General features: G+C 38.7%; 1 protein-coding gene across 3 annotated transcripts in view; it reads left to right on the top strand.

Annotated features, from left to right (window-relative positions):
• LOC111511680 (monocarboxylate transporter 14) overlaps positions 1-26009 on the top strand; it is a 63454-nt gene that overhangs the window by 22897 nt on the left and 14548 nt on the right. For all 3 annotated transcript variants that reach the window (XM_074186118.1, XM_074186119.1, XM_074186117.1), the window contains exons 4-5: positions 7203-7469; positions 10612-10744. In XM_074186118.1, coding sequence (XP_074042219.1) covers positions 7203-7469; positions 10612-10744 — 400 coding nt within the window. The remainder of the gene's footprint in view (positions 1-7202; positions 7470-10611; positions 10745-26009) is intronic.

Below are 26009 nucleotides of genomic sequence, written 5' to 3'. Positions count from 1 at the left end.
TTTCTTAACCGAAAAGTTTTATATGGAGCATGCAAATCAAGTAGCGTATTCAAATTTTCATTAAAAAAAGGAACTTTCTCATCGAATAATTCGACATTATAGATAGTGCACCATGGTATTGATCTCAAATCATCACTATCATTGCCCAACTTCAAAGCTGCATACACCAAATCGTGATCTGAAATGTGTGGAACATGTCTTGAACCACAGTTAGTCACTTGAATTTGATCTGAGACAATGATGAGATCAAGAAGGGATGAGGTATTAAGATTAACCCTTGTGGGTAAATTTACTAGCTGTTTTAAGCCGGTGCTGGATATCAATTCATTTAAAGAATTGGTTGCACTGCTATTGCATTTCAACAAGTCCACATTAAAATCGCCCATACATATAACATTATCAAATTGAGGTAAAACCGAAATTAAACTGTTTTCAAATTCAATCAGAAAATTGTTCAAGTTTAAACGGGGCTGTTTATAAATACATCCAACGGCAATATTAAGATTTTTCAGCCACAAATCTTCAATACTACCATTATTATGTAATTTAGAAAATTTAAGAGACTTCTTTAGGTAGATTGCCAACCCTCCCCCCCTAATGTCCCCACCCCTGTCTCGCCTAACTAGATTATAATCAGGAATCGAGATATCAAAATTATTACAATTGGCATTGAGCCAAGTTTCATTTAATGTAATTATATCATATTCATTAGAGCAAATAATATCCACAAAATGATTAAAATGTGCTACCAATGACCTGATGTTAAAATGGCACACCTTAAGTTCCATTTTAAGGAAAAAAAGAACTACAATTTGAATTTACTGTAATAGATGCAATATTAGAAACAATGTAGTTAGTAATAAAAGAAAAGGATTTATATACATTGAAACATTTTAAAAAATCATCACTTTTTTGTTCTACTTGACGACCGTTTTTCTTTATCCTTTCCAGTGGTCGCCTGAGACGAAACTGCTTGCAAAGGATTTGTCTTCAAATCACTGATATGATACGAGACACCTTTGAAGTAGAGGACATTCTTTTTTATTGTTGCAGCAGGGTCTTGAAGACGTGCAAATTTGAGTTGTTCACGTAAGAATTTTCTTTCTTTATAATCGTCGGCTGTGTAATCATGTGCTACATATATCCCAGAATTTTTAAGTTTGTTAGCATTGTTGATTATATTAATTTTCAAAGAATAATTCAATAATACCACAACTGGTCGAGGATTATCGTCAGAGCTGTTCCCAATTCTGTATATATCTCGAAAATCCCGTTCTTCACAACAAATTCCCAGCGTATTGTTGAATATAGGTACTCAAGATCTTCTCTGATGTCTCAGATTCGTCGCCTCGTAAGCCATATATAATCAAATTATATTTCTTTTGTTTTCTTTTGATGTTATTCAACTGTTGACGTAATGTCTGGTTCTCTTTGATTAGTTCTTCATTTTGTACTCGCAAACCACTTAACTGTTTTGCAATGTCCTCTTTGACAGTTTTTAGTTCGTTTTTAAGCTCCGAGTGTGACTGATCCTTACGTTGAGAGGATTCTTTTATCAAAGTATAAAGATCATTCAAACTAACAGGGAAATCTTGTTTTCCCATTTTCTCTACGTAAAAATTGAGTGGCAATCGTTTTAATCACCAATCTCCCTCAGCAGCGATAAAACAACTGAACTATATTTATTCGAGTCGATAGTTTGCGGATGTCTAATGGTATACAGACATTTGCGTGCGCCGATTGGCACTTATCAGCAAGATATGCGAATATAAGCCTAACTACTCACGGCCAAAAAAAGTCTCTGGAACCGTTGCAACTCAAGTACACTTTGCTCACTACAAAATTTCCAGATAACAATATATCATCTCATCAAGTGTTTCTCTGACCGTAACACTATGGCAATTTTGTAATTTTGCACAGGCCTAACACCACTTTAATTCGTATTCAAAGTAGACCACATTGCTCACGTGTTCGAACCGAACCGATACATTCGCTAACATTTGGAAATGCATCCTCTATCCTGAGACATTTGTTTCCTATACATTGCACATTTTGATGAAATATATTAAGAGAAATATTTTTCACATTATAGTTCTTCAATTTTTTAGATGGATGATTCATTCCATCTCGAGTATTAATATATACTTTTTTCACGAGAAAACTGCCTAGGAATCATTGTTTCATTCATTCGTTTGATTGATTTCAATACAATAATATTAAATCAGTAGTTATTTAGCAGCCAAGGCAGCAATTTTGAATTTGCTGCCTTTGGGCATTGGATATATTTCTCAGCTTTTTTCTGAACCTTTCAATGTTATGTTTCATATTGTTGATGATAATCATGTGATTATTGATTTCTGTGACAATAATGACATTAGTAGTGCGGCTTATAGGCGGCAAATTCCTCATTGCTTGTTTCAGTAATTTTGAGTTAGTAATATTGTTTGTGTTGAACATTCCAATTATATGATCTTGCTTGTCATAGTCGAATGTATTTTCATAACATCCCTCTGTGAGGTGCGTAAGCTCTGCATTAGATTTGATAATTGAGAATATTTTGTATTCTCGTTCAGAATTTGATATTTCCGTGGCTCTGCTCCTAAAAGCATCAGTAACATTTGGCTCAGATGTCCTCGAAAGTTCAGTGGCTGAGTTAGTTTCCATCAAAGTTTCATTAACTATTTTGTTTTTTCTTTCCTTCGATCGTTTTTTCCTGTATGATGAATCCGTAAGGATATTCGATTGTACATACAGTTTCAAAGTTCCCTTTTCGACTGAAAGTATATTATCAGTCGTATCCCGTTTTTATTTGTTTTTGGTATTTTTTCTCAGATTCCTCCCCTCTATCTTGTTTTTTGTTTTCATTTTAGCTTTTCCTCCTTTCTCTTATACGTTCCTTCTCGATGGTTCACATTTTTTTTATTGTAAATTTCAGTGTTCACCCGCAGATTCGAGAGATTTGTCAACGTTGCAATGTCAGTTGGGATTGTCTGTGTACATATGTGATTCATGTTATTTAGCAATGAACTTTTTTTACATGTTTCCTGGGTTTGGGTCTCCGTGTCAACAAAAACTGGTGCTTCTTCATGTCCATGTTTTTCATCACTTGGAATTTAAATGAATAAAAACATTAAGTGAAGTGTCAATTATATGCAAAAAAATTCCAGCAGAGTTACTTCAAAATATTCTAGTAATTTCATCAGTCATTTCCATAATATAACTGGTTTATTTATGATAACTTGTTACCTTCATGAATTGATTATTCATTTATATCTGTTGAGTCTGCCACAAAGGATGGTTGGGAGAAATATCTGAAATGTTCATTTTCACTTCCACCTACATTATTTATACGCTGTCTCAAAAAATATTCATTTAATCATCAATTTTTAATTTTTATCCTTCCAAATAGTCCACCTCAGATCTAATACAATTGTGCCAGCGGTTTTTCCAATCCTCGAAGCATTTCTGAAAAGCACTTCTTGGTTTTTCCTTGATCTCTTTCAGCGATTTGATTCCTATTATCTCAGTCGTTGCAAAAACGCCGTCCCTTCATGGGTCTATTCGAAGTTGGAAACAGAAAAAAGTCGCAATTCTGGTGAATACGGTGGCTAAGGCATGATACCGGACGTTTTATTTGCATTGCTTTTCTTCTAAAGAACATCGAACTGAAAAGTTATTTTTTTTTAAATAAGCTTAAAACAATAACGAACGGAAAATATTAGTATTATTGTGAAAAAAGCGTGGGCGCTTCGTGCCATGTTTTTTGTCTATCAAGCGCCCGTCGCTTTTTTAACAATAATACTAGTATTTTTCGTTCGTTATTGTTTTAAGCTAATTGGAATAAAAATATTTTTAACTTTTTAGTTCGATGTTCTTTAAAAGCGTGTTCTTCAGTTTTTCAAACAATATTTATTCATTGTTAAATATAACGAAACTACTTCGAGAAAGCTCCATGCCAATACCGGTGTTCCTCAGGGATCGAATCTAGGACCTCTTCTGTTTGAAGGTGATTGACAATGTTTCATGATGAATTTCACTAGTTCGGACTTCCATTGTCTACTACATAAAATGATTTGAAATCCCTGAAACAACTAAAAAAGAAGAATTAAAAATGAGTAGCTGAAAATAATGATTATATCAACCAAAATAAACCTGAAATGAAATAATTGTGAAATAAAATACAAGTAAAAATAGAACAATTAAATAAATAAAAATAAAGAAATGAAAAAAGAGAGAAAATAAAAATAAAAAAGTGAAGAGATTCCAAGTCACGTTAGTTCACGACGTTTCGATTGTTAGTATCTACAATCGTCTTCGGGTGATGACTGGACTGATTCCTCCGAGAAATGACTCTTTACAGGTCGTTCGAGTATTTTCACTTATCCCCGCTTTCCATTTTCCGCTTCACTGGTTCAGTGGGCGATGACTGTTTTGGCGGGTGATGGCCATTTTTCGCTTGATGATGGATTGCCATATGTTGCCTATTTCTACGCTGGCTCGGCTGAATACGTTGTTGGACAACATGTATGCGGCTTCCTTGAATTTTCTCCTGAACCAATGTTCATTTCTGTGCAAGATCTCAGCTTGGGATCACTCGATTATGTGTTGATGGGTCCAAACATGGTCTGCTATTCCTGATTTGCTGGTTTCCCCTCGCTGTGTGTGTTTCTTGTGCTCGGAAATGTGAACATTCAATGGCCTCTTAGTTTCACCAATATAGGATTTTCCGCACTCACAGGGTATCCGGTAAATGCAATTCTTGGAATCGCAGTCCGCGTTTGGTGGCCTGGTTTTCGTGAGGCTGCTACGGATAGTGTTACCGGATCTGAAGCAGGTTCTGATGTTGTACTTGGAACCAATTCTTCTTTTCCTCTCCGATAATCCTCTGATGTAGGGAAGTGCAAACCCTGGTTGTGACGGCTTCTGTTCCTTGAGAGGCTCCTGCTGTCTTCTAGCCAAAGTCTTTTCTACTATCGCTTTGGAGTAGCCACATGGCTACTCCAAAGCGAAAGCGAAAGGGTTTGCACTTCCCTACAGAGAGGATAAGAAGAATTGGTTCCAAGTACAACATCAGAACCTGCATCAGATCCGGTAACACTATCCGTAGCAGCCTCACGAAAACCAGGCCACCAAACGCGGACTGCGATTCCAAGAATTGCATTTACCGGATACCCTGTGAGTGCGGAAAATCCTATATTGGTGAAACTAAGAGGCCATTGAATGTTTGCATTGCCGAGCACAAGAAACACACACAGCGAGGGGAAATCAGCAAATCAGGAATAGCAGACCATGTTTGGACCCATCAACACAACATCGAGTGGTCCCAAGCTGAGATCTTGCACAGAGAGGAACATTGGCTTAGGAGAAAATTCAGCCAGTATTCAGCCTAGCCAGCGTAGAAATACGTAACATATGGAAACCCATCATCAAGCGAAAAATGGCCAACTCCCGCTAAAACGGTCATCGCCCACGGAACCAGTGAAGAGGAAAATGGAAAGCGGGGATAAGTGAAAGTACTCGAACGACCTATAAATAGTCATCTTTCGGAGGAATCAGACCAGTCATCACCCAAAGACGATTGTAGATACTAACAATCGAAACGTCGTGAACTAACGTGACTTGGAATCTCTTCACTTTTTTATTTTTATTTTCTTTCTTTTTTCATTTCTTTATTTTTATTTATTCAAATGTTCTATTGTTACTTGTATTTTATTTCACTATTATTTCATTTCAGGTTTATTTTGGTTAATATAATTATTATTTTCAGCTACTCATTTTTAATTCTTCTTTTTTAGTTGTTTCAGGGATTTCAAATCATTTTATATAGTAGACATTATTCACATTGTCTGCTCTTTGCAGATGATCTCAAAATATTTAAACGTATTCAAGCTGTTAGAGACTGCGTATCAATACAAAATGACATTAACAGTGTGAATTGTAGTCAATATAAAAAAATGTTATACGTTTATAATATCTCGTTTGAAAGATACAATCAAATTTGAGTGTCACATGGATGAAGGTGAACAACTTAGGTGTTACTTATAATAGTACTTTTTCATTCACAAAACATATAATGTTGTGGAGGAAAGCTGCAAATCGTTTGTTGGGTTATTCAATGAGACAAACGCGGGAATCTAATGATATAAATACAATCAAAATACTTATGATGCACTGTTTGGAACCTTTGGTGTAGTAATGAATATTACTGGAGTTTTTCCCAACACCAAATCGTTATTTTTAACACTTCGACACGTGTTTCGATCACGATTTTATAAACATATATTGTAAAATAATAGATGAGGCAAAATTGTAAAATTAATTCAGTTTGGTATACTTGTATGGATGGTACCCCTAGATGGTTTACCTGTATGGGTTACCTATATAGCATAAATAGGGTTAGCTCGCATTAATTTCTAGTTTTAATCTTCCTCTTTGAAGATGATAACTTGGTGATCGAAACACGTGTCGAGGTGTTGAAAATAACGATTTGGTGTTGGAAAAAACTCCAGTAATAAACAATCGAAATACTCTAATATATTAAACTGGAGTTTGCTTCAATAACTTGGACAGGAGAATACGAAACTACTTTGAAACAAATCCAAAAGGATCAAAACAAATTTCTTCGCTATCATCACTTCAAAAAATATCATAAAAGGCCTGATTACAATTCAATACGAACATCCCGATTAAGAAACGAATTCAAGACGCAATTTGTCATTCCTTATATTCATATATGAAATAATCAATAATCGTATTAATTTCCCTGAAGTCCTAGGCTTGATTTCGTTTCATATTCTTTCGCGCCTTACTCGACATACTACCATGTTCATTATTTCATGTCAATACCTACAACTAGAGCACCTCTCGAAACCATGTTTATGTTAGTTAATGAATTTAATGAAATGACAGATATCCATTGGTCTTCACCACATTCCAAACTTGATAACACAATACTAAATAATATACTGAATATTTCTTTGTGAAAATGAATCTACCTGAATCTGTAACCTATCAGTTCTGATAGTATTTATGTAAATAAAACATATAATTTTCAAGTTACATTTACATTATCCATAATTCTGATAATAACACACCACGTAATAAAACTAATAAGTTTGTATTGATCAAATAAATAAATAAATGAATATTAATAAACAAATATCAATCACATTTCAATCCTTCAATACTTTTTCTGTTTTCAGGTTTTGGGTTTGGACTACTCGTAACTGTATCATTCACAATTCTAAACGACTACTTTGATAAAAAACACAATTTGATCATGGGTATATCCCAGACCGTCATATGCATTGGGACAATAATATTTCCGATAGTAATAGCCTATACTATTGAGCATATGGAGTTCAGAAATGTTGGAATTATGCTTGGAGCGTTCTCTTTACTCAACTTTCCTGCAATTGCAACATATCGCTGTCCCAGAAAAAAATCAACAGGAATAACAAAAGAACTGGGTAAGATTTTCATTGGATGAAGATTATAGTCAGGAAGGATTAGTATACCATTAGTTGATATCGAGATAGTTTCATATGAAACACGGCGATAGAGTTCATTGAAAAGGTACATTTAGGGTTGCGTATTTCAGAGGAGGCAATTTTATTTTTTGGTGGTTAGAGGGGTTAGTATAAGCTCGAGTTCAAGTTTATGGAGTCACAACCCTCATGTCCCAGCCGCTACCTTGGAAAAAAAGGGTTTTTACTCCGTATCTCGTAGACTAGCACCCGGAAAAAAAATTTCATGATATATCATTTGTAGTGAATCAAATCATCTACAAGTTTATTTTCAATGATAATGATAATAATCGGCTTTATTCATCAACATAATAATATACAAAAACAAAAATAATGATGAAAGGCGAAGTTCAGCTTTAGCTGTTTTTCAACTTAACCTAGTTAAGGAAGGATATTTGGAAGTTATACAAAAAATTCAAAAATAAATGATAAAATAGTAGACAGAAAAACAAAATAGTAGACATCAAATTTTAAAAATAAAAAAAAATATAAACAAAAACAACAGAAAATTTTTAAACAAATTTTTGTTTGGGCGTTATAACTTTTTTCTTTTTTTTACAATGAAACATGATTAGGGCAATCTTATAACTGGTTCTTCAACAAATAATTTCCGTTACAAATTCGTTAAATTGCATTGATTTGTCTGAGTTATACAGTGCTCCGAAGTCGACCGGGTTCTTAAAAATACTCGTAAGAATACTCCTATGTTGATATCAATTGTTATCGACTTTTTTCCCCACCACCTATGAGGTAGAGTCCTGAGTCGCTTTTTTTTACGTGGTATCTAATCAACAGACAATTTCTAGGCTAGAAAATATTGAGCATAATCATATATTCAGAAAGTTTTTTTTCAGCTATTGTTTTTCAATTTTCTTTGATGAGTCACTGTGATGAGTAATTTGTCTTCGAAATGATTTTCTTTAAATAATTTTGATATTTCCATGATATTATTGCAGTATTCACCAGAACAACACTACAGATCATTTGAGGCATACTTTTCGCAATCACACATATTTCCACAGTTTTCCTTGTATCTGCAGAAAATTAATTTCAGAAGTTCGAGGGATGCTTGGTGACTTTGAAGTGGTATCCAAATTTTTGCATGCTTTTTCCAGCTCCAATTTTCAGGTTTTATATATGGCTACGTCATTGCAGAGAATTTGCTGTTTCTCTATGCTTTTTCAGGATGCGACACATCAGCAGCTTATAAACATAGGCAAACTCAAATTTATCAGAATTTCACAGAAACATTCTGAGTTAGCTAGCGGAAGAGCATTATTTCTCAGTGAAAAAGTCGAGCCATCTCTGCACACAGTCGGTGGTTAATTTTTTTTTCAATCGTCATATGGTGGAAATGAAGATGATTTCCTAGACAGAAAGATTCGCAAAGATAGTAACCCAAAATACATTCAACTAATCATCGCTCCCTCCAACGCAAGATGCAGCCCGTTTCCATAGTCTCCGAGTTTATCACCAGGTTCAGTCGTGGTTTGACAAACACTGTGATCCTGAAGCCTGGCACTGGAAAAGTTTGGTGAAATTAGGATAATAATCCAAACTCCTAAGTCTAAGGCCAAACGCTAAGACCTAAAAAATGTAAAATTTCAATGAACTAATATTGTATCAAGGGTTTGCTTCAACATTACGAGTGGTGGATGCCACCTTTACTCGAAAGTGAGAAAGTGTTACATATTCAAAATGAGTCCGGGAAAAAGCAGATTTTCCAATTTCAAAAACATCAACTTGATGGGGATTTCTCTGAAAGTCGCTTCTTTTTGACTAATTCGCGATAATGCTAATGTATCAACCGATAAAATCATATTTTCAAGCAGTTCCATGCGAATAACTCAAAGTATTAGTATTGCATTAAAAAAATCACTCTGAATAGAAATTGATCTCATGCAACAACAAAAATAGTGGTTGGAATATAGTGTCTGTAGGCCAAATATAAACGAATATGATAGCTGATTGGAGGTTGGTTCTTATTCGCCAAAATATTTTTTTAAACAAACTCGTGAAACCTTTTTTGGAGTCTTTGAAAAAACTTCACTTCTCTCGAAGTTCCTAGCATCAAATGTAAGGAAGTTATGACCAAAAAAATGTAGCAGATAAAGTCAGCGACAGAAAATGTGAAAATCACCTCCTAATTACCACATTGAAAATAATCGTTTTCACTTCACAATCAACTTCAATTATACTAGAAGTCTGAGGTTTGAAAAAACTCAATCTTGAAGGGAATGAAGCATTTTTGTGATTTTACCTTTTATTCAAAATAACCCATAAACATTGATATCTGAATTAGAGCTTTGAAAAATACATATTATTTTGAGAGAAATGAAACTTCATGCGAGATTACAGAAATGAAAAATTACAGAAATGTTCTTCCACATTTCCTTTTTGAACACTGTAATTGGTTGAAGTTCCAGAGCAGGAGTTCCCAACCTTTTTGCACTTGCGTTCCACTTGACTTTTTGAGAAATATTGGCGTACCAGCAGACCTAAATATTTTAATAAACGTATAATATTTACTCTTCTAAAAGTGTTTGAAGGCTTTTTCAAATAAATTCCTGAGAAAACTTCATATTCAATGGTAAGATATTTGTTTATTTATAACATGCTTATAATAAAGGAGGAACAAAAAGATTGAAATTGTACTCTGGTATCCAGAGTATAAATAACTTTAAAGAGCTTAGTATCACCAAATCCCCATCCCCATCCCCATCCCCATCCCCATCCCATTCCATCCGCAGTTTGTATCACATTGATGTTAAATTGTGTGTCACTGTTTGTGTCACTGTTCCATCGTTTATGTGGTATTGGTACAACTTTTAAAACAAATCATACATTGAGATCCCTTGTTATTCGGAGAAAATCTGAGGATATTGACGAAAAAGTGAATTGAGGTATCAATAAGCTCAAAAAGAGTTCAAGTTTTGAGAGATAAGCTGGTCATTAGTTGCACAAGTGTTTGTGAAAGATTATTGAGATTATCAGTACAAACACGACTAATGAATTTTTCATCAAAAATGTTTCAAAATGTTTCATCTGATCTAATTTTCTCATATTTCACCATTTTCAATTTCAGTGACAGAATATGATTCAAAGTCCCCCACTGAAGCATTGTTACAAGACAAGTACAACGAACGTGTTCATCAAGCCATTGGTCACCAGAAAAATAAGAGTATGGTCAGTTTATTGGCTATCAAACACTGGGTACTGTAAGTATATTTCTGCTACTGATCTGCTCTGAATGACATTTTGAACCCATGGCAATTGTACAGAAAATGATAAATCGTACAGTTCAGTCTTCATAGTTTACTGCTTTGGTGCACAAATTCGTAATTTTGTATGATACTTTCCAACATACTCCTTGAAAAACATATTTTTATATGGATCTGTCAATTTTTTTCTTCTTTTCTGGGTTCCAACCTTCGACAACTCAAAACATGAACATGGTCAAATCGAAAAAGAATCTGCCGAAATGGAATAGAAGACAAACTCAATAGTTCATCCTGAAAACGTATTGTGTGATCAAAGATCCTAACCGTTCGAGAATTACTAGATGAAGGTTATCTTCCGTTTAGCTTTTCTGCCATATTTCAAATAGTATAAAGACAAGGCATACGAACTTTTTGTGATATGTTGTTTACAATGACATTCTGAAGATATTTGAATCGTTAAACACAATGTTCTCGAAGAAGTTCTTGTAGAGTATATTGGGAGTCAAAATAAATTAAAGTGATTCTCAAACTCGGATTAGGCATCCCTAAAACCCCATTACGTACGAAAGAATTTCGAAAGGGATGAATTCATGAACAAAGAAGTCCAGCATTCTTTAAATTTTGATCTTGATGACACGAAACCTCATTCTATAAAACAGTGGTTGGATTATTCGAGCCAATGAAAAATAGAAATTTTGCCTATACAATTCTCCAAGCATTCATCGGAAATTATAGTCAGTGGCGGGTCGACCATCTCTGATCGTTGTTTTATTGCTAGAGCTACTGTGTCTGCTGAGATTTTGCGACTGTTCCTCAACGGTGTAACGCTCTTCATGCGTTACGGGTCATTTTGACGCCGAGTTCAGCTCACGGGTTGCCTCGGGCGCCAGCTTTCAGCGTGGTAATACACCAGGGGCCACTATGGTTCGAATCATGGGTACCTGCTGCTTTTAGTTAGAAGTAAAATGAAACAAATGAATCAAACGTAAACAAATTTATTTCAAAAAATTAATATGGGTTATAACGGGTGCCCCAGAGCTTTTAGGCCAGCAGATATCTCAGTTACCTGCAGAACAAAAATTAAAACAAAAATATGTATCATAGGAGAACACAAGCACTTTCATGCAGCATAGCAAAATCCACCCCCTGGTAAACAACCCCCAAGAAACCACCCCTAACTTTTGTTTTTCAAATGGCACGCCCATGTTTGTTTTGGTTCAACTTACAGTCTTTTTCATTTCTCGGTCAATGATGTATCATAGTAGGTAGAATGACATGCAGAATCATAGAAAATAAAAACACAAATGAAATATTAATGTTTAAGGTCATCTGTATTTTGATACATGATACTACAGAAAATGTTCAAAATGTTGGCCAGCACTTGCCACACATGCTTCAAGTCGCCGAATCAGCGCGCGAGTACAGGAAGCCCTAATCATTTCCGGAGTAACGGTATGACAAGCCTCTAAAATTTTTTGGGTTAAATCGTCAATATTCATTGGTTGTGTTTCGAAGGCAACTCGTTTCAGATATCCCCACAGGAAAAAGTCCAGTGGCGTGAGATCTGGAGAACGTGCAGGCCATCGCACAGGTCCACTATTTCCAATCCAACGGTCTCGAAAAGTATCATTGAGGAATGTAGTAACTACATTATGGTTATGTGCAGGAGCACCATGTTGTTGCCACCACATTTGTTGTCGTTCTTCAAGTGGAATATCTTCCAGGAGGGCAGGTAAACAATTTTCCAAGAAATGTAAATATCGGTGGCCCGTCAAAGTGTCTTGGAAAAAATGGGGCCCGATGAGTCGTCCATTATGTAAACCACACCACACGTTCACACCCCACATTGTTTGGAAATTGGTTTCTCTAATCCAGTGAGGGTTGTCCTGTGACCAATAGTGCATGTTATGTCGATTAACATTACCATTATTATGGAAGCGGGATTCGTCACTCCACAAGATTTGATTGAGGATGTTTGGATTGTCATGGACTAAAACTTGAATGTGAGCAATGAATGCCGTTCATCTTTCGAAATCGGTAGGTCTGAGTCCTTGGTGTAAATGAATTTTGAAGGGATGATAGTTGTACTGTTTGAAAATTCTTTGCACAGATGACTTACTGATCCCAATCTCTACCGCCAATGCACGAACCGAAATATGAGGATGTGCTTCGGCGTAGGCCAACACATTTATGCAATTTTCCTCAGTTCGCACGGAAGTAGGATGTACTTGATCTGTTTTTCCTGGAAATGATCCCGTTCGCATGGTATTTTCTACATACGAAAACGTATTACGACCTGGTTGTCGACGATCAGGAAAGCGCTGCCCATACAGCCTCTCCGCAGCACGTTTATTCTTTCGGCATTCACCAAAAATCAAAAGCATATCAACGTATTCGTTGGGAGTGAAGGTAAAAGGCATTTTGATATACAACAACAATATCACGACTGATGGCAATGTGTCATCCAGATATCAGAGGAATGAAAGGAAGCACAAAAAGTTCTAACATTTTATCGCCTCTTTTTCTGCGTAGCGTCCACTTTTTCTGGTGTCTACAATGCAGAACAATTCGATCAGTCCAGTTAATAGTACCCACTAACGTATTCAATTTTCTCGAACAATTATGATATATCGTTGGTTGAGAAATAACAAGAGCTGTCAGTTGAACGACAAACAACATGGGGTTGCCATTTGAAAAACAAAAGTTAGGGGTGGTTTCGCAGGGGTTGCTCGCGAGGGGGTGGATTTTGCTCTGCTACATGAAAGTGCTGGTGGTCTTCTATGATATACATATTTTTTTTCAATTTTTTTCTGCAGGTGACTGAGATATCTGCTGGCCTAAAAGCTCTGGGACACCCGGTATATCTATCATTAGTAATATTAAAAAAAACAATCTATTACTACTTTTACTACTATTACTACTTTTCCCGCAACAGCGGGAAAAGGTTACGCATTCATTATGCCAAGCATTGACTAGGGGACAGACGATTAGAAGACTACAGTAAACGGTGCGCAAGTACAAGTTCTAAGCTCATTGAAAGCTCTAATATGAGGATTCGTGATTCTCAGTTCAAAACAGATAATAAGTAGTAATAAACGGTGGTATCAACATAAGGGGTGTTTGGCACACGCACTCGACAAATTCTAACAACGGTATGAAACATATAATAATTAAAGAAGAATGTGGGGTGTTCATCACACGGCCCAAGTGATATGAAATCAGTTCACGGAAATAGTCACAACGGTATTCGGAATACCTCAATTCATCAATATCAGTATGAAGGGTATTCAGCAAACGGCCTTCTTCTTCAAAATAAAATAGTCAATGACCACTCATAGAATATAATTGTCCACTCGGTATGATGTTATATGAAGGGTGTTCTTCACACGGCCTTTTATATAAAATGAAACGGTCAATTAATTGTCGAAATACCATACAAACTGAGAACCACTACCTTTTATCTCACCCTTTTCTTCCTGTACTCCACGGTGATTGATCGGATTATTATTTGCCTTCATTAACGGATTTCTAGCGAGCATTCAAGATGATGAACCAAGCTGGAAGTCAAACTCGAACTGAACTGGAACCGAACTGAACTCAACTGCCTTGGTAGATACTCTCGAGAGTATTTGAAATAATGTTATACGTGGGATCCGGTGATGGACGAGTTATGCCTTCCATCGGTGGTACGGTGTATTACCAAATAACGTATGATTTTCAAATCGCATCGGCGATCTGGCACAGTACAGTTTCCTATCGCGATAGAGTGGCACTTCTACCCAGTTTGGGAGCGGTGACAGTAGAGGAAGGTATTCATGGGGTCAATAATATGAACACAAAATGATGAAAGCTGCTTCTACCTGACGTACCACCGAAAGAATTTGTAACTTCGTTACGCACCCTTTCCACTTCGGGAAAAAATATGTCAACTAACTTTTTTTTAGTTGAATATATTTACACGGCTTGAATCAATAAACAAAATATCTTCTTAGAATGAGAAAAAAAGGTAACCGATCAGGTGCCCAACCCTTTCAACGGCCGAACCCTTTATTAGAGGGGTAAGTACGCCTGTTACACTTGTAACGGAATAGATAATGAAAACAAAACAACAACTGCTATATACTTCACCCAGATACTGATAATTGAACAAAATTTACATTTTCCGGGGCCATCCTATCGTCGGTGTTGATTGTGGTGAAATGGACGTTGACATCCACAATCGGGACATGATATGTGCTACCTCGAGTAAGGACACAGGCATCGCGTACAAGGGGCACTGTTCCTGGTTGTATCGAAACGTAAACGTTTGGTTGGATATAGCGGTGGGTTGTCGCACAAACAGTCCCGGGACAGGACGTCTTTAAACCCACAGCGGGAAAAGAAGAGTACCGGAACTTTTTGGTTACTCCGGCTGTGCTTTGGTAGGCCACATCGCCAACATAATTCCTTGTCTACCGGTTGGTAGGCCAGCAACGGTTTGGGTGGCGCAAGTTGATTCTCCCTCGCAGCTTGTTGTAAATGTTCGGCCGTTCATAATCTATCGTCAAACGGATTTTCCTTCGGATGTTCAACGAAATATTGGTGGAGAAGGCTGCTTGACCCAGAGTTGGAGCGTATGGAACACGAGGTTATGATACGTCTTCGAGAGCGAAACAGTTGTTTTCAGGGATACAGCGGATGATTCTGGCTGACTATCAGACTCTTGTATCGCACCTAAGACGGCGTCTGCGAGTGCATAGGTGGCTGCCTCTAGGGAATCAATAGATAAGTCCAGGGTGTTCATTGTGACTATTAATCGGGTAGGTCAAACAAACTATTGAATCAGAGGAACGAAAATATTTATGGCCATCAATATAATGTTTGATAAAGAGAAAATAAATGAATAAATAAATAAAGAACACTTCCAAAACAGTAGAAAATATATGGCCATTAACATGATGCTTGACAAAGAGAATATGAATGAATAAATAAATAAAGAACACTTTCAAAACAGTAGAAAAATAAAATAAAATGAAATTTAATGACAGTCTTTTGTAGCTTGAGTGGGGCACCTCAACACCCAGGTGGAAGCCATACTCGACAAGAGGATTCATCCGATCCTACTAGCCGCCTGTGATATCGGCCTGTTGGACGGTCGGGTGATTGAAGGGCACTTAGAGCCTCTCTTACTTCCGGGTGTCTCCCGTATCGCTTTCAGTAGAGCGTCGATGGTGATAACCACGGGTTGTCTCGGCTTACCAGTGGTTATTCCGGAGATGGGGCCGGTTTGGGGTACCGTGGCCGTTACCATGAGTTTCTGTGCCGACCGAAAATGGGACATATCCTTCATCCATGAGGGCGGATGAGTTTCTGTCGGAGTATAAGGAGGGGGAGGCGGTATCCGGTCAATCAGAAGATTAGGTACGATAATTGGGAAACAGGGGGCTGCTACTTTTTAAGGGATAGAACCTTGTGGGAGGGGAACGGTTTATTTTCGGTGATCTGGGGGGAGATGGCGGAAGGGATATCTCACCGACGGGTATGGACGGGGAAGGGCTGATGAGTGACATGGAACGAGTGTCTTGTAGAGCCACTGGAACGGGCCAGATCCCTTGCGAGGTCCCTACAAAGAATGGAAAGTCAGCATTTTGGGAAGTCTCCATCAGGCGGGTGAGCTGGGCGTAGGTCTCTGTTATGAACTCGCAAGATCCGTTCGCCAGTTGGGCTTTTGAGGTTATACACCACCGGTATGAGAACATGGGTTACGGTATACGGACCGGAATATTTCGGGGCAAGTTTCGCGGAGCACCTTTCTCGGCGGATAACAGAATTTCCGATATGGCATCGCCATTCTCTGCGTCTGAGGTTATAGTGGATGACTCTGTGTGGTGAAGGCCTTGGCAAGGTTTATACGATCTAGTTCAAAGGTCTCCTGTAGACTTTGTATTTGAATGTTGTACTGATAACGGGGTTAGCTTGCGGGGTATACATTGGAGTGCGACGATGACCTAGTTCTTTCAGCGAGTCATCGAACAGACGGCCAGTGAATTGGGTTCTTTTGTTGCTATCTTTGGATATTCGTAACGAGTAAATATATTTTCGTGAAGCGACTGGGAGACGGCCTCAGCAGTGGCTTTGCTGTTCAGTCGACATGTTCTCACTTCGTAAATTGGTCTTAAATTACCACCAGCCATGTATTTCCCTTTGAAGACCGGGATAAAGGGCCCACTAGATCGATACCGGCACACTCTCAGAAACGGTAATTTGGTGACGGCTGCATCTTACCGGTGGTTTCATCCGTGATGATTTGAATCTTTGACAGGAATTACAGCTGCGGACATAATTGGCGATATCACGGAACATTTCGAGCTTAAAGTAGCGAGTTTTAATTCTTGCAATCGTTTTGGCTTTACTCATGTGACCGGTGGTTGGAGCGTCATGCATTTCTCTGTGCATGTCGAGTCTTCGGGACACAAAGTTTACATGGATTGGCTAATTCTGGCTTCGTCAAATCATTGGAGTTCCAGAAATATCGGTATAATCGGTCCTCTCAGATGCAGTAGTCAGGGAATGCTTCAGAAGATCGCTGTACCTCCTCCTTCTATTTCTCATGCCAGGAGCATCCTGCCGAAGATTCAACAGCAGCTAGTTCTTCGATAACATCTTCAGAATCTGCTCGTGGCTCTCTACACAAAGAGTCGGCTACAGTTCACTCCGTCGGTATTTAACTTCAAAATCATAATGCTGTAAAAACATAATCCATCGAGCAAGCCGGGAAGCGGGGCTCTTAATGAAATGAAGCCAACGAAGTGACAGGCGCATTTTCTCGATTCCCCAAACTCTAGGCAAGCACTCCTTTTCGGTTACGGTTCGATGAAAGTTAGGGACCTGCTGGCGTATGCGATGACATACTCCTCTCCATCAATGGACTGAGTCAGAACGGCGCCTAATTCTTGATCAGATGCGTCGGTCTGCAAAGTGAACGGTTTGTCGAAGTTCGGGCAAGTGAACACTGGTGCTTTTGTTAGACACGATTTGAGCTTTTGGAAAGCCTTTTCTTGGTCTGCTTCCCATCGCAAGCGATAGTTCTTCTTCAAGAGACGGTGCAGCGGGGCAGCCACTTCGGAGGAGGCTGGTACAAACCGCCTGTTCCATGAGGCCATCTCTAGAAAACGTCTGAGACTCCGTACGGTGGATGAGGCGGCTAGTTCTATGATGAAAGCTACTTCGGATGCGTACGAATACCTTCCGAAGTCACCAGGTTCTTCGAAAGTGCTTTCAACACAATAATATCATTTGAGTACGCTAAGCAATGAGGATCCGTCTCAGGTCCGATAATTCTGTCCATAAGGCGTTGGAATGTGACGGGGACGGCATGTAGGCCAAATGACATGACGCGGAACTGATATAATCCTCTGCCGGGAACGGTGAACACAGTAGATGTTTTGCTATTTTCTGACAGCGCTACTTGCCAGTAGCGCTTGCCAGTAGAAACGGAGTTGACTTCCTGGAAGTCAATGCAGAACCTGGGTTTGCCATCTTTCTTTCGCACGATGACGACAGGCGAGCATCATGGTCTCTGTGATGGTTCTATAGTCCCTTTTGCTAACATTCTATCAACCTCCTGATTTATCACTTCCTGCATCCTCGTGTTCTGCGGCTGGTAACGTTGTTTTATTGAAGTCGATCTCCTCCTCTTCTGTGAGAGTCGCCTTGGCTCGGTGACTCCGATAGGGAAACAAGGGGCGGACCTAGTTCACATGGCCACTGGGCGGTGATTCACAAAGACTCTACCACTTGCTAAAACTAGGCTGAACTGTCTCTTCCGAAAGATGTCCATTCCTATGACCATACCAGAGGAGAGTCCACATAAGTGTTCACACGTTTCCTCAAAGCGGTGGTTGTTAAACTGTATCTCTACTCGGTATATTGTTGGAACTATGACGGTTTCTCCATTAGCCAGACGGGCTGAACTTGCAGTTGTTAGAGTTTTCGGTACTCCCAGCATTTCCCATTATCTAGCAATTCTGTCTCCCACATAGGAGATCATAGCGCCGGTATCAATCAGAGCTACAACGTTGTTTATCAAGAACATTGACTCGAATATGGAGGCGGTAGTCTCCGTGGCGGTCGGTGATGTCCTGGGGGCGTTTGTTCTCACGGGCCGGGATAACGGTGTCACAGGCATCATGGGGGCTTCGCTGCACATGCATCAGGTTATTGCAGCGCCCTAGCAGTTATAAGGCCCGTGGGCTTGGACAGTCACGAGACATTACTCCATCTCTCTTGTATCTCGAACAGAAAATTCTGGAGGTTACTCGACACTGGTTCCTAAAATGTTCAGTCTGCTCACATCGCCAACACTCTTGTTCTCTTCTCTCACGTCGGATCGATAGCGGCGTAGTGTTGTTAGTCTGGCTCGACTTGTAGATGCAGGTGTCGTTCCTCCAGTGGCAGGTGTGAGAGACGTCTGGTAGGTAGCGGTATGCGGAAACGGTCTTATTGCTGTCACTTGCTTCGTCCTGGTGCGAGGGAACGATTTCACTCTAGGAGCATGATCAATTTCGGAGCGGAGTAGTTCGTATTATCGGGTGACCTCAGCAAATTCTTGGACGTCCGTGAAGTTGGTCTCATGGATCTGTTTTCGAAACTCTGGATGCAGGTTTTTGTAGAGCCAGTTCAACCCCTATTCTGATGTAATTTCTCCGTGGCGGCGAATGAGGGTCTGCAGATCGGTGATGTACTGTGAGGACTCCTCCTGCAGTTGTTACACCTTTCTACTGATAGCCACTTTCAAGTCGATGAGGTAGTTGACTAAGTACCTCATCGAGAACTTCTGGAAGGCGGTGCAGAAGGCTTGCCAGTCAGGCCATCGTGATCGGTTATTTCTGAATCGTAAGGCAGGCCTTCCTTGCAGCAGCTTGGGCATCGCTTGCAGAAGACGGTCTGAAAGTATGCACTGGAAAGCACAAATTTCTCCTAGCCTTTCGAGGAAGGTGGCGGGGTTTCGGATTCCATCGAAAGATATCTGCCGGCCTTTGGACCTCAGAGGACTGAGTGAAGCACCAGGCATGGGCTGGTTAGACTGGCTTTCCACCAACGTCCCATGGGGAAGGCTTGGTAGGGTTTGTCCACCGGTACTCGTCACTGTGATGGCCGGTGTCGTGGCGGTAACGGTCGTACCTGCAGACATGGTTGAAAGTACGAACGGTGTCATCATAGTCGGAGCAGGTGGAGCTCGACCCTCCCGTATGAACTTGACCGGACGCCGACGTTTCTCGTCTACGGTTCCAGTGGTCGCGAGTTGGAACTTTGTCAGTTCGGCATCGAGCTCGTCTTTCCTCAGCAGGTATATTTACTCGACTCGGGTGTCGGCCAGACCGCTTTCTGCTGGAGGATTCTGGTCGGCGGTACTCCCTGTTTTGCTGGCTGGTTCCTCCACTGCTCCAGATTTATCTCTCGACATCTTTTTAGGCACTTAGAGAACATACATGTTCTTGATTCCACCGTTAGGTACTTACTAGCTCTCCCGTCGGCTCCTATCTTGGCTACGGTACTTCCAATCAATGAATGGGTGGTGGAAATCGCTACTGCTTACTGAAAAACTTACTGAACAAGGTATCGCAGGGCCAGTTTGAGAATCTGTCGGGATGACAGTTTGGTATAACTCCCCGGAATAATTGTTTCTCCTTCTAACCGGTTATACTCAATTTCCGGTAACCAAGGGCCTCTGTATACCATAAAATCGATCCCTGCTCGGGCGTCAAGTTTGTAACGCTCTGTAATAATATGGTCCTCTTCTCAGGACAAGAGAAAACGAAAGAAACTGAAGGTTTCAAAGTTTCGAGTATAGGAGCTTTCTAGCTCGTTTCTCCTTCATTTATTTTCTGAAATGAATTTTAGCAGCGCTGTCACCAGATGCAGATTTCTCCGCATCAAATTTTGAATATCAAGGCAGGTCCGAAAAAGCTGTAGAGTTCGTGCCGATCGCACGCAGGCCGGTCTTTTTTAAATCTGATCATTTGGTATACTTATATATATTCTCTCTCATTGTGTGGTTCCAGAACTGAATTTTAATCTTAATTGAAATGCTTTTCACTCACTATTCTGTTCTCGATAGATTGACAAAAGATCTCTTATTTGTTTGTGTTCTCTTAACTTCATATTACTCTACTAGGATGGTATTTTTCTCAGTCCAAGAGAAAATGAAAGTCCAAAGTTTCAAATATAAAGTATAATAAGTAGAATACGACTCTATGGACAAAATAATAAAAAAAAACGTGTAAAATCTTACATAAAAAATGTTGAATTGCAATAAAACAAGAGAAAATACAACAAATCATTCGCCGCAAATGTTTACTGTGCTATTTACTATTTAATTCAAACTCTTAAACAACTATAAACATACCAACTCGGTACAAAATACTTTAAGTTTTACTTTTACTTCAGGGAGAGTGGTGTATAACTTCAAATTTTCACCATTTTTTTTTGTAATTGTACTATAGCTTAACTACCAGCACTAGGAACCCCACAATGTGTAACCTCTTTGTAAATAGGAAGTGGACTCAGATAAAATATTATGTGAACTCTCTCTAAATATCAACTGGTTAGTAGAAAAAAATAACAAACACTTACATAACGCCTCTTTGTGTGGTTTGTGTGTGTGAGGTCGTTGACCCGGTGTATCTTCTACACCAACACTTTTAATTTAAACTCCCCTGTACCCCATACTGGCTTAAGATTTCACTATCGTTTTTACTTAAATTTTGCCCCACGCGCTTAGAAACAAAATATCTCCCCTATTCAGGCCACCACCCTCAGCCTCAAAGGCTGAGGGATGAGACCTTTTCTATCTGTCTCGTAACAAACTCCCAAGCCCTCGCCTAAGCTACGCTATCCACAAAACCTCATATCAGCGTTTTTTCAACCTTCCCGAATGTATGATCATCGGCAGGATGCAATACATTTATTTATTTAGTCTAAGTAAATTTTAACATGACCACAACGACGCTCGAAGGTTCGACAGTCATAAAGTAATTCAGCGCTTTTTCAACTGGAAAAATATCGACACCGAAGAAACGGGTGATCGACCTCGATCTCAATGAATGAAATAATATTTTATGTTACTCTCGCAATGGCCGTTATTACACTAATGGCCGTTATTACAGCTCTTTACGCGTTACGGGTCATTTCGACGCCGAATTCAGGTCACGGATTGCCTCGGGCGCCAGCTTTCAGCGTGATGTGCTCCACGTGCTCCGGGCAGTGTCAGTGAAGGAAGTTATATACCAGGGGTCACTATGGTATCGACTAAATTAAGTGTGGCCAGTACGGCAGGGTTTAATTGCCATCCTGGTTTCGAATCATGGGTACCTGCTGCTTTCAGTAAGAAGTAAAATAAAACAAATAAATCAAACGTAAATGAATTTCCGTCAACAAATTAATATGGGTTATACATTTATAATTAGTAATACTAAGAAAAAAACGATCTATTACTACTTTTACAGGCGGAAGCAACAGCGGAAAAAGATTACGCATTCATCATGCCGAGTATCGACTAGGGGACAGACAGTTAGAACACTACGGCAAACGGTGCGCAAGCACAAGTTCTAAGCTCATTCAAATCTCTGACATGAGGATTCGTGATTCTCAGTTCAAAACAGATTGATAGATAAACTAGCAACATACGGTAATATCAACATAAGAGGTGTTTGGCACACGGCCCTCGACAAATTCTAATAACCATATAGTGGTACACCCGGTATGAAACATATAATAATTATTCAAAAATGTGGGGTATTTATCACATGGCTCGTGTAAAATGAAATCAGTATACAAAATAATTCACGGCGGTATTCGGTGTTCAGCAAACGGCCTTCTTCTTCAAAATAAAATAGTCAATGACAACTCATAGAATATAATTGTCCACTCGGTATGATGTTATATGAAGGATGTTCCTCACACGTCCTTTTATATAAAATAAAACAGTCAATTAATTGTCGAAATACCATATAAACTGAGAACCACTACCTTTTATCTCACCCTTTTCTTCCTGTACTCCACTTACTTTTTGGCTAACAGTCTATTCCTGCCCCTAGGCGGTTCGGTGATTGATCGGATTTCTAGCTAGCATCCAAGATAATGAACCAAGCTGGAACTCAAACTCTAGATGCTCTCTAGATTATTTGAAATAATGTTATACGTGGTGTCCTGTGAAGGGCTCTGGTACGGTGTATTACCAAATAACGTATGATTTTCAAATCACATCGGCGACGCAGTTTGGGAGCGGTGACAGTAGAGAAAGGTATTCATGGGGTCAAATAAACAACGGAGCAATAATATGAATACAAAATAATGAAAGCTGCTTCTACCTGACATACCATAGAGGAAATTAGTAACTTCGTTACAACGGATAATAATCGGAATATCAATTACAATGTTCTTATTCCATTTACCAATGAAGCAATTTTCAATAGAAATCGCATTACGAAAAAAAAAAATAAAAACTAATGTATTAAACCAATGGTGTCACGATACTAATTCAGTTGTGATACATAAAAAGTTTAGAGGGGTTTCAGGGTTCAATACTCCATCAGAAATTTTATGGGCTGAAAAGATTCCGTGGTTTCCTATAATAAAGGAGCCATGGATCTTTTTTCATTAGAAAATGTCACGACAGTTCATGAAATATTGGAAAAAATTTATTTTCATTTTGTACTCTTCAAGGGCTGTAACTTTTGTTGTGTGCCCATTTGCATTGGAGTGAGTTATATCTGAGTTATTTTCGACCCTAGAATATGTGGTTCAATTTATCTACATTTCTGTTACACCCTGCATAACTTCATTCAGCTAAGAAACTGTTCCTTGCTTGCAAATAATGTTATTTCGACACCAGTATAACTTCAAACTTCCACTGTATAGATAATGAATATGCGTCATCAATTTGTGTAGGTATGTGAAATAAGTCGAAAACAAAACTTGGTATCCACTTCAAATAACCCAACCTAACTTTTTGATAAAAAAATCCTCTCATATACGAAATTCGATGAAAAGTAGCTCTTTGTCACGGTTTCTGGTCAATTGTGTAAAATTGGTCAGTAAATATATTATATTTCATATATATATCCCAGCTCCCATATCTGGTGAAAATTCCAGTACGTGCAACACTATTTTGAGGTTGAAACTCACAACTGCAATATACAATTCACTCACAGCGAACTATAAAATGCACGGAATTCATCAGTTGTGAAAATGAATATTTGTTTAGAACAGACGATGTTACACTAAAGCACGAGTTCTGTTCAAAAAATAAGGTGAATGTTCAAATTTCGCGTGCTATCTACATTCGATTAGCAATTTTTTTTTTAATTGGTACACTCGTTTCAAGCATGTTCAGTTTGTTGGTGAGAGGCATAAAAATTAGAAATGTTTTGCGTGTTCGGGGATTTTCCGCTATCGACAAAATGGATCAGAAAATTTGTATTAAATTTTGTGAAAGAAAAAGAAATGTTGGAAGTGGCATACGGCGATTCATTCCGAGTCAAAAAAAGTTTACAAGAGGTAAAGCTTTTCACAGAAAGTCGAGAAGATGTGAATGACGACACTCACCTAAGCACATCAACAACCGATACAAATTTTGAGAAAGTGAAGAAAATTGTTGTGGACAATCGTCGAATCACTATTATAAAAGTTGCTGAGAATGTCGGCATATCCGTTGGCTCACGCTAACATGCAATTTTTTCGAAAATTCTGGGCATGAAGCGTGTGGTAGCGAAGCTTGCTCCAAAATTGCTGAATTTCCACTCAAAAATTCATCGCATAAGCATCGCTTGAGAATTGTTGAATGACGACAACAGCGATGCAGATTTTTTAAAAGGGTCATAACTGGTGACGAATCATGGGTATATAGATATGACATCGAAACCAAAGTAAAATCGTCCCAATGAAAGAGCCCAGTTGAGACAAGACCAAAAAAAAAACGCCAAGTTTTATCAAATGTCAATATTTTGCTCACTGTTTTCTTCGACAACGTTGGCGTGGTACATCAAGAGTTCTTGCCGCATGGTCTTGAAGTTATGCGTCGTTTGCGAGAAACAGTTACGGAAGAAACGTTAGGCATTGTGGATTAAACAATTGATGACTTTTGCATCACACGATAAGGCACCTGCTCACTCGACATTGCATGTTCATAATTTTTCAACCAACAACACCGTAATCATACGTCAGCCACCGTATTTACCAGATTTGGCCACCTGCGACTTTTTCCTGTACATAAGTTCGAAGAGACCTATGAAAGGATGTCATTTTACGACGATTGGGGAGATAAAAACCGAATCGCTGAGAGAGCTCAAGGACATACCAAAAAGTGCATATCAGAACTGCTTCAAGGATTGGAAAAAACGACATCACAGGTGTATTATATCTGACGGAGTTTACTTTCGAAGGGACAAAATAAAAATTGATGAATAAATGAATATTTTTCGGGAAAAATTAAAATTCACCAAATTTTTTCAACAGAAGTTGTATATATTTTGAAGCGTCAGGTAATGATGACGCAACTTCGTTGTTGAAATGAAAATATGTTTTCCCGTAAACCACATGGTCGTACGGTGAACAAGAAGTAAAATCTTGAAGTTATGCGCCGTTTGCGAGAAGCAGTACGGAGAAAACGTTCGGTATTGTGGAAAAACAAATCATGACTTTTGCATTACACGATAATGCACCTGCCCACTTGACATTGCATTTCGTGATTTTCCGACCAACAACACCGTAATCTTCTGATTGATTCGGCCGTTACTTGGTGAAGATCCATAGTAATTTCAAAAACTACACCTAATTTTTGAAAAAAACACCATAATCATACGTCAGCCACCGTATTCACCAGATTTGGCTCCCTGCGACTTTTTCCTGTTCATAAGTTCGAAGAGACCCATGGAAGGATGGCGTTTTGCTACGATTGAGGAGATAAAAATCGAATCGCTGAGAGAGCTCAAGGGCATACCAAAAAGTTTATATCAGAACTGCTTCAAGGATTGGAATAAACGGTATCACAGGTGTATTATGTCTGAGGGTGAATACTTTCGAAGGGACAAAATGGAAATTGATGAATAAATGAATATTTTTTTGGGAAAAATTAAAATTCGCCCTATTTTTTAACAGAACTTGTATGTTTTATTGCGTCAGGCATTGATGACGCATCTGTAAAACTGCGTTGATAAAATTAAAATATGCTGAAATATGTTTTTCCGTTAACCAGCTGTCACTCCCCTACAATCGACAACTC

The sequence above is a fragment of the Leptinotarsa decemlineata genome, unplaced genomic scaffold, assembly GCF_025532065.1.
Source record: "Leptinotarsa decemlineata unplaced genomic scaffold, Ldec_3_MD MMD2_tig00078422_RagTag_RagTag, whole genome shotgun sequence".
NCBI classification, from domain to species: Eukaryota; Metazoa; Arthropoda; class Insecta; order Coleoptera; family Chrysomelidae; genus Leptinotarsa; species Leptinotarsa decemlineata.
The sequence above is the reverse complement of the archived record's forward strand: the minus strand, read 5'-3'. Positions and strand labels throughout refer to the sequence as shown.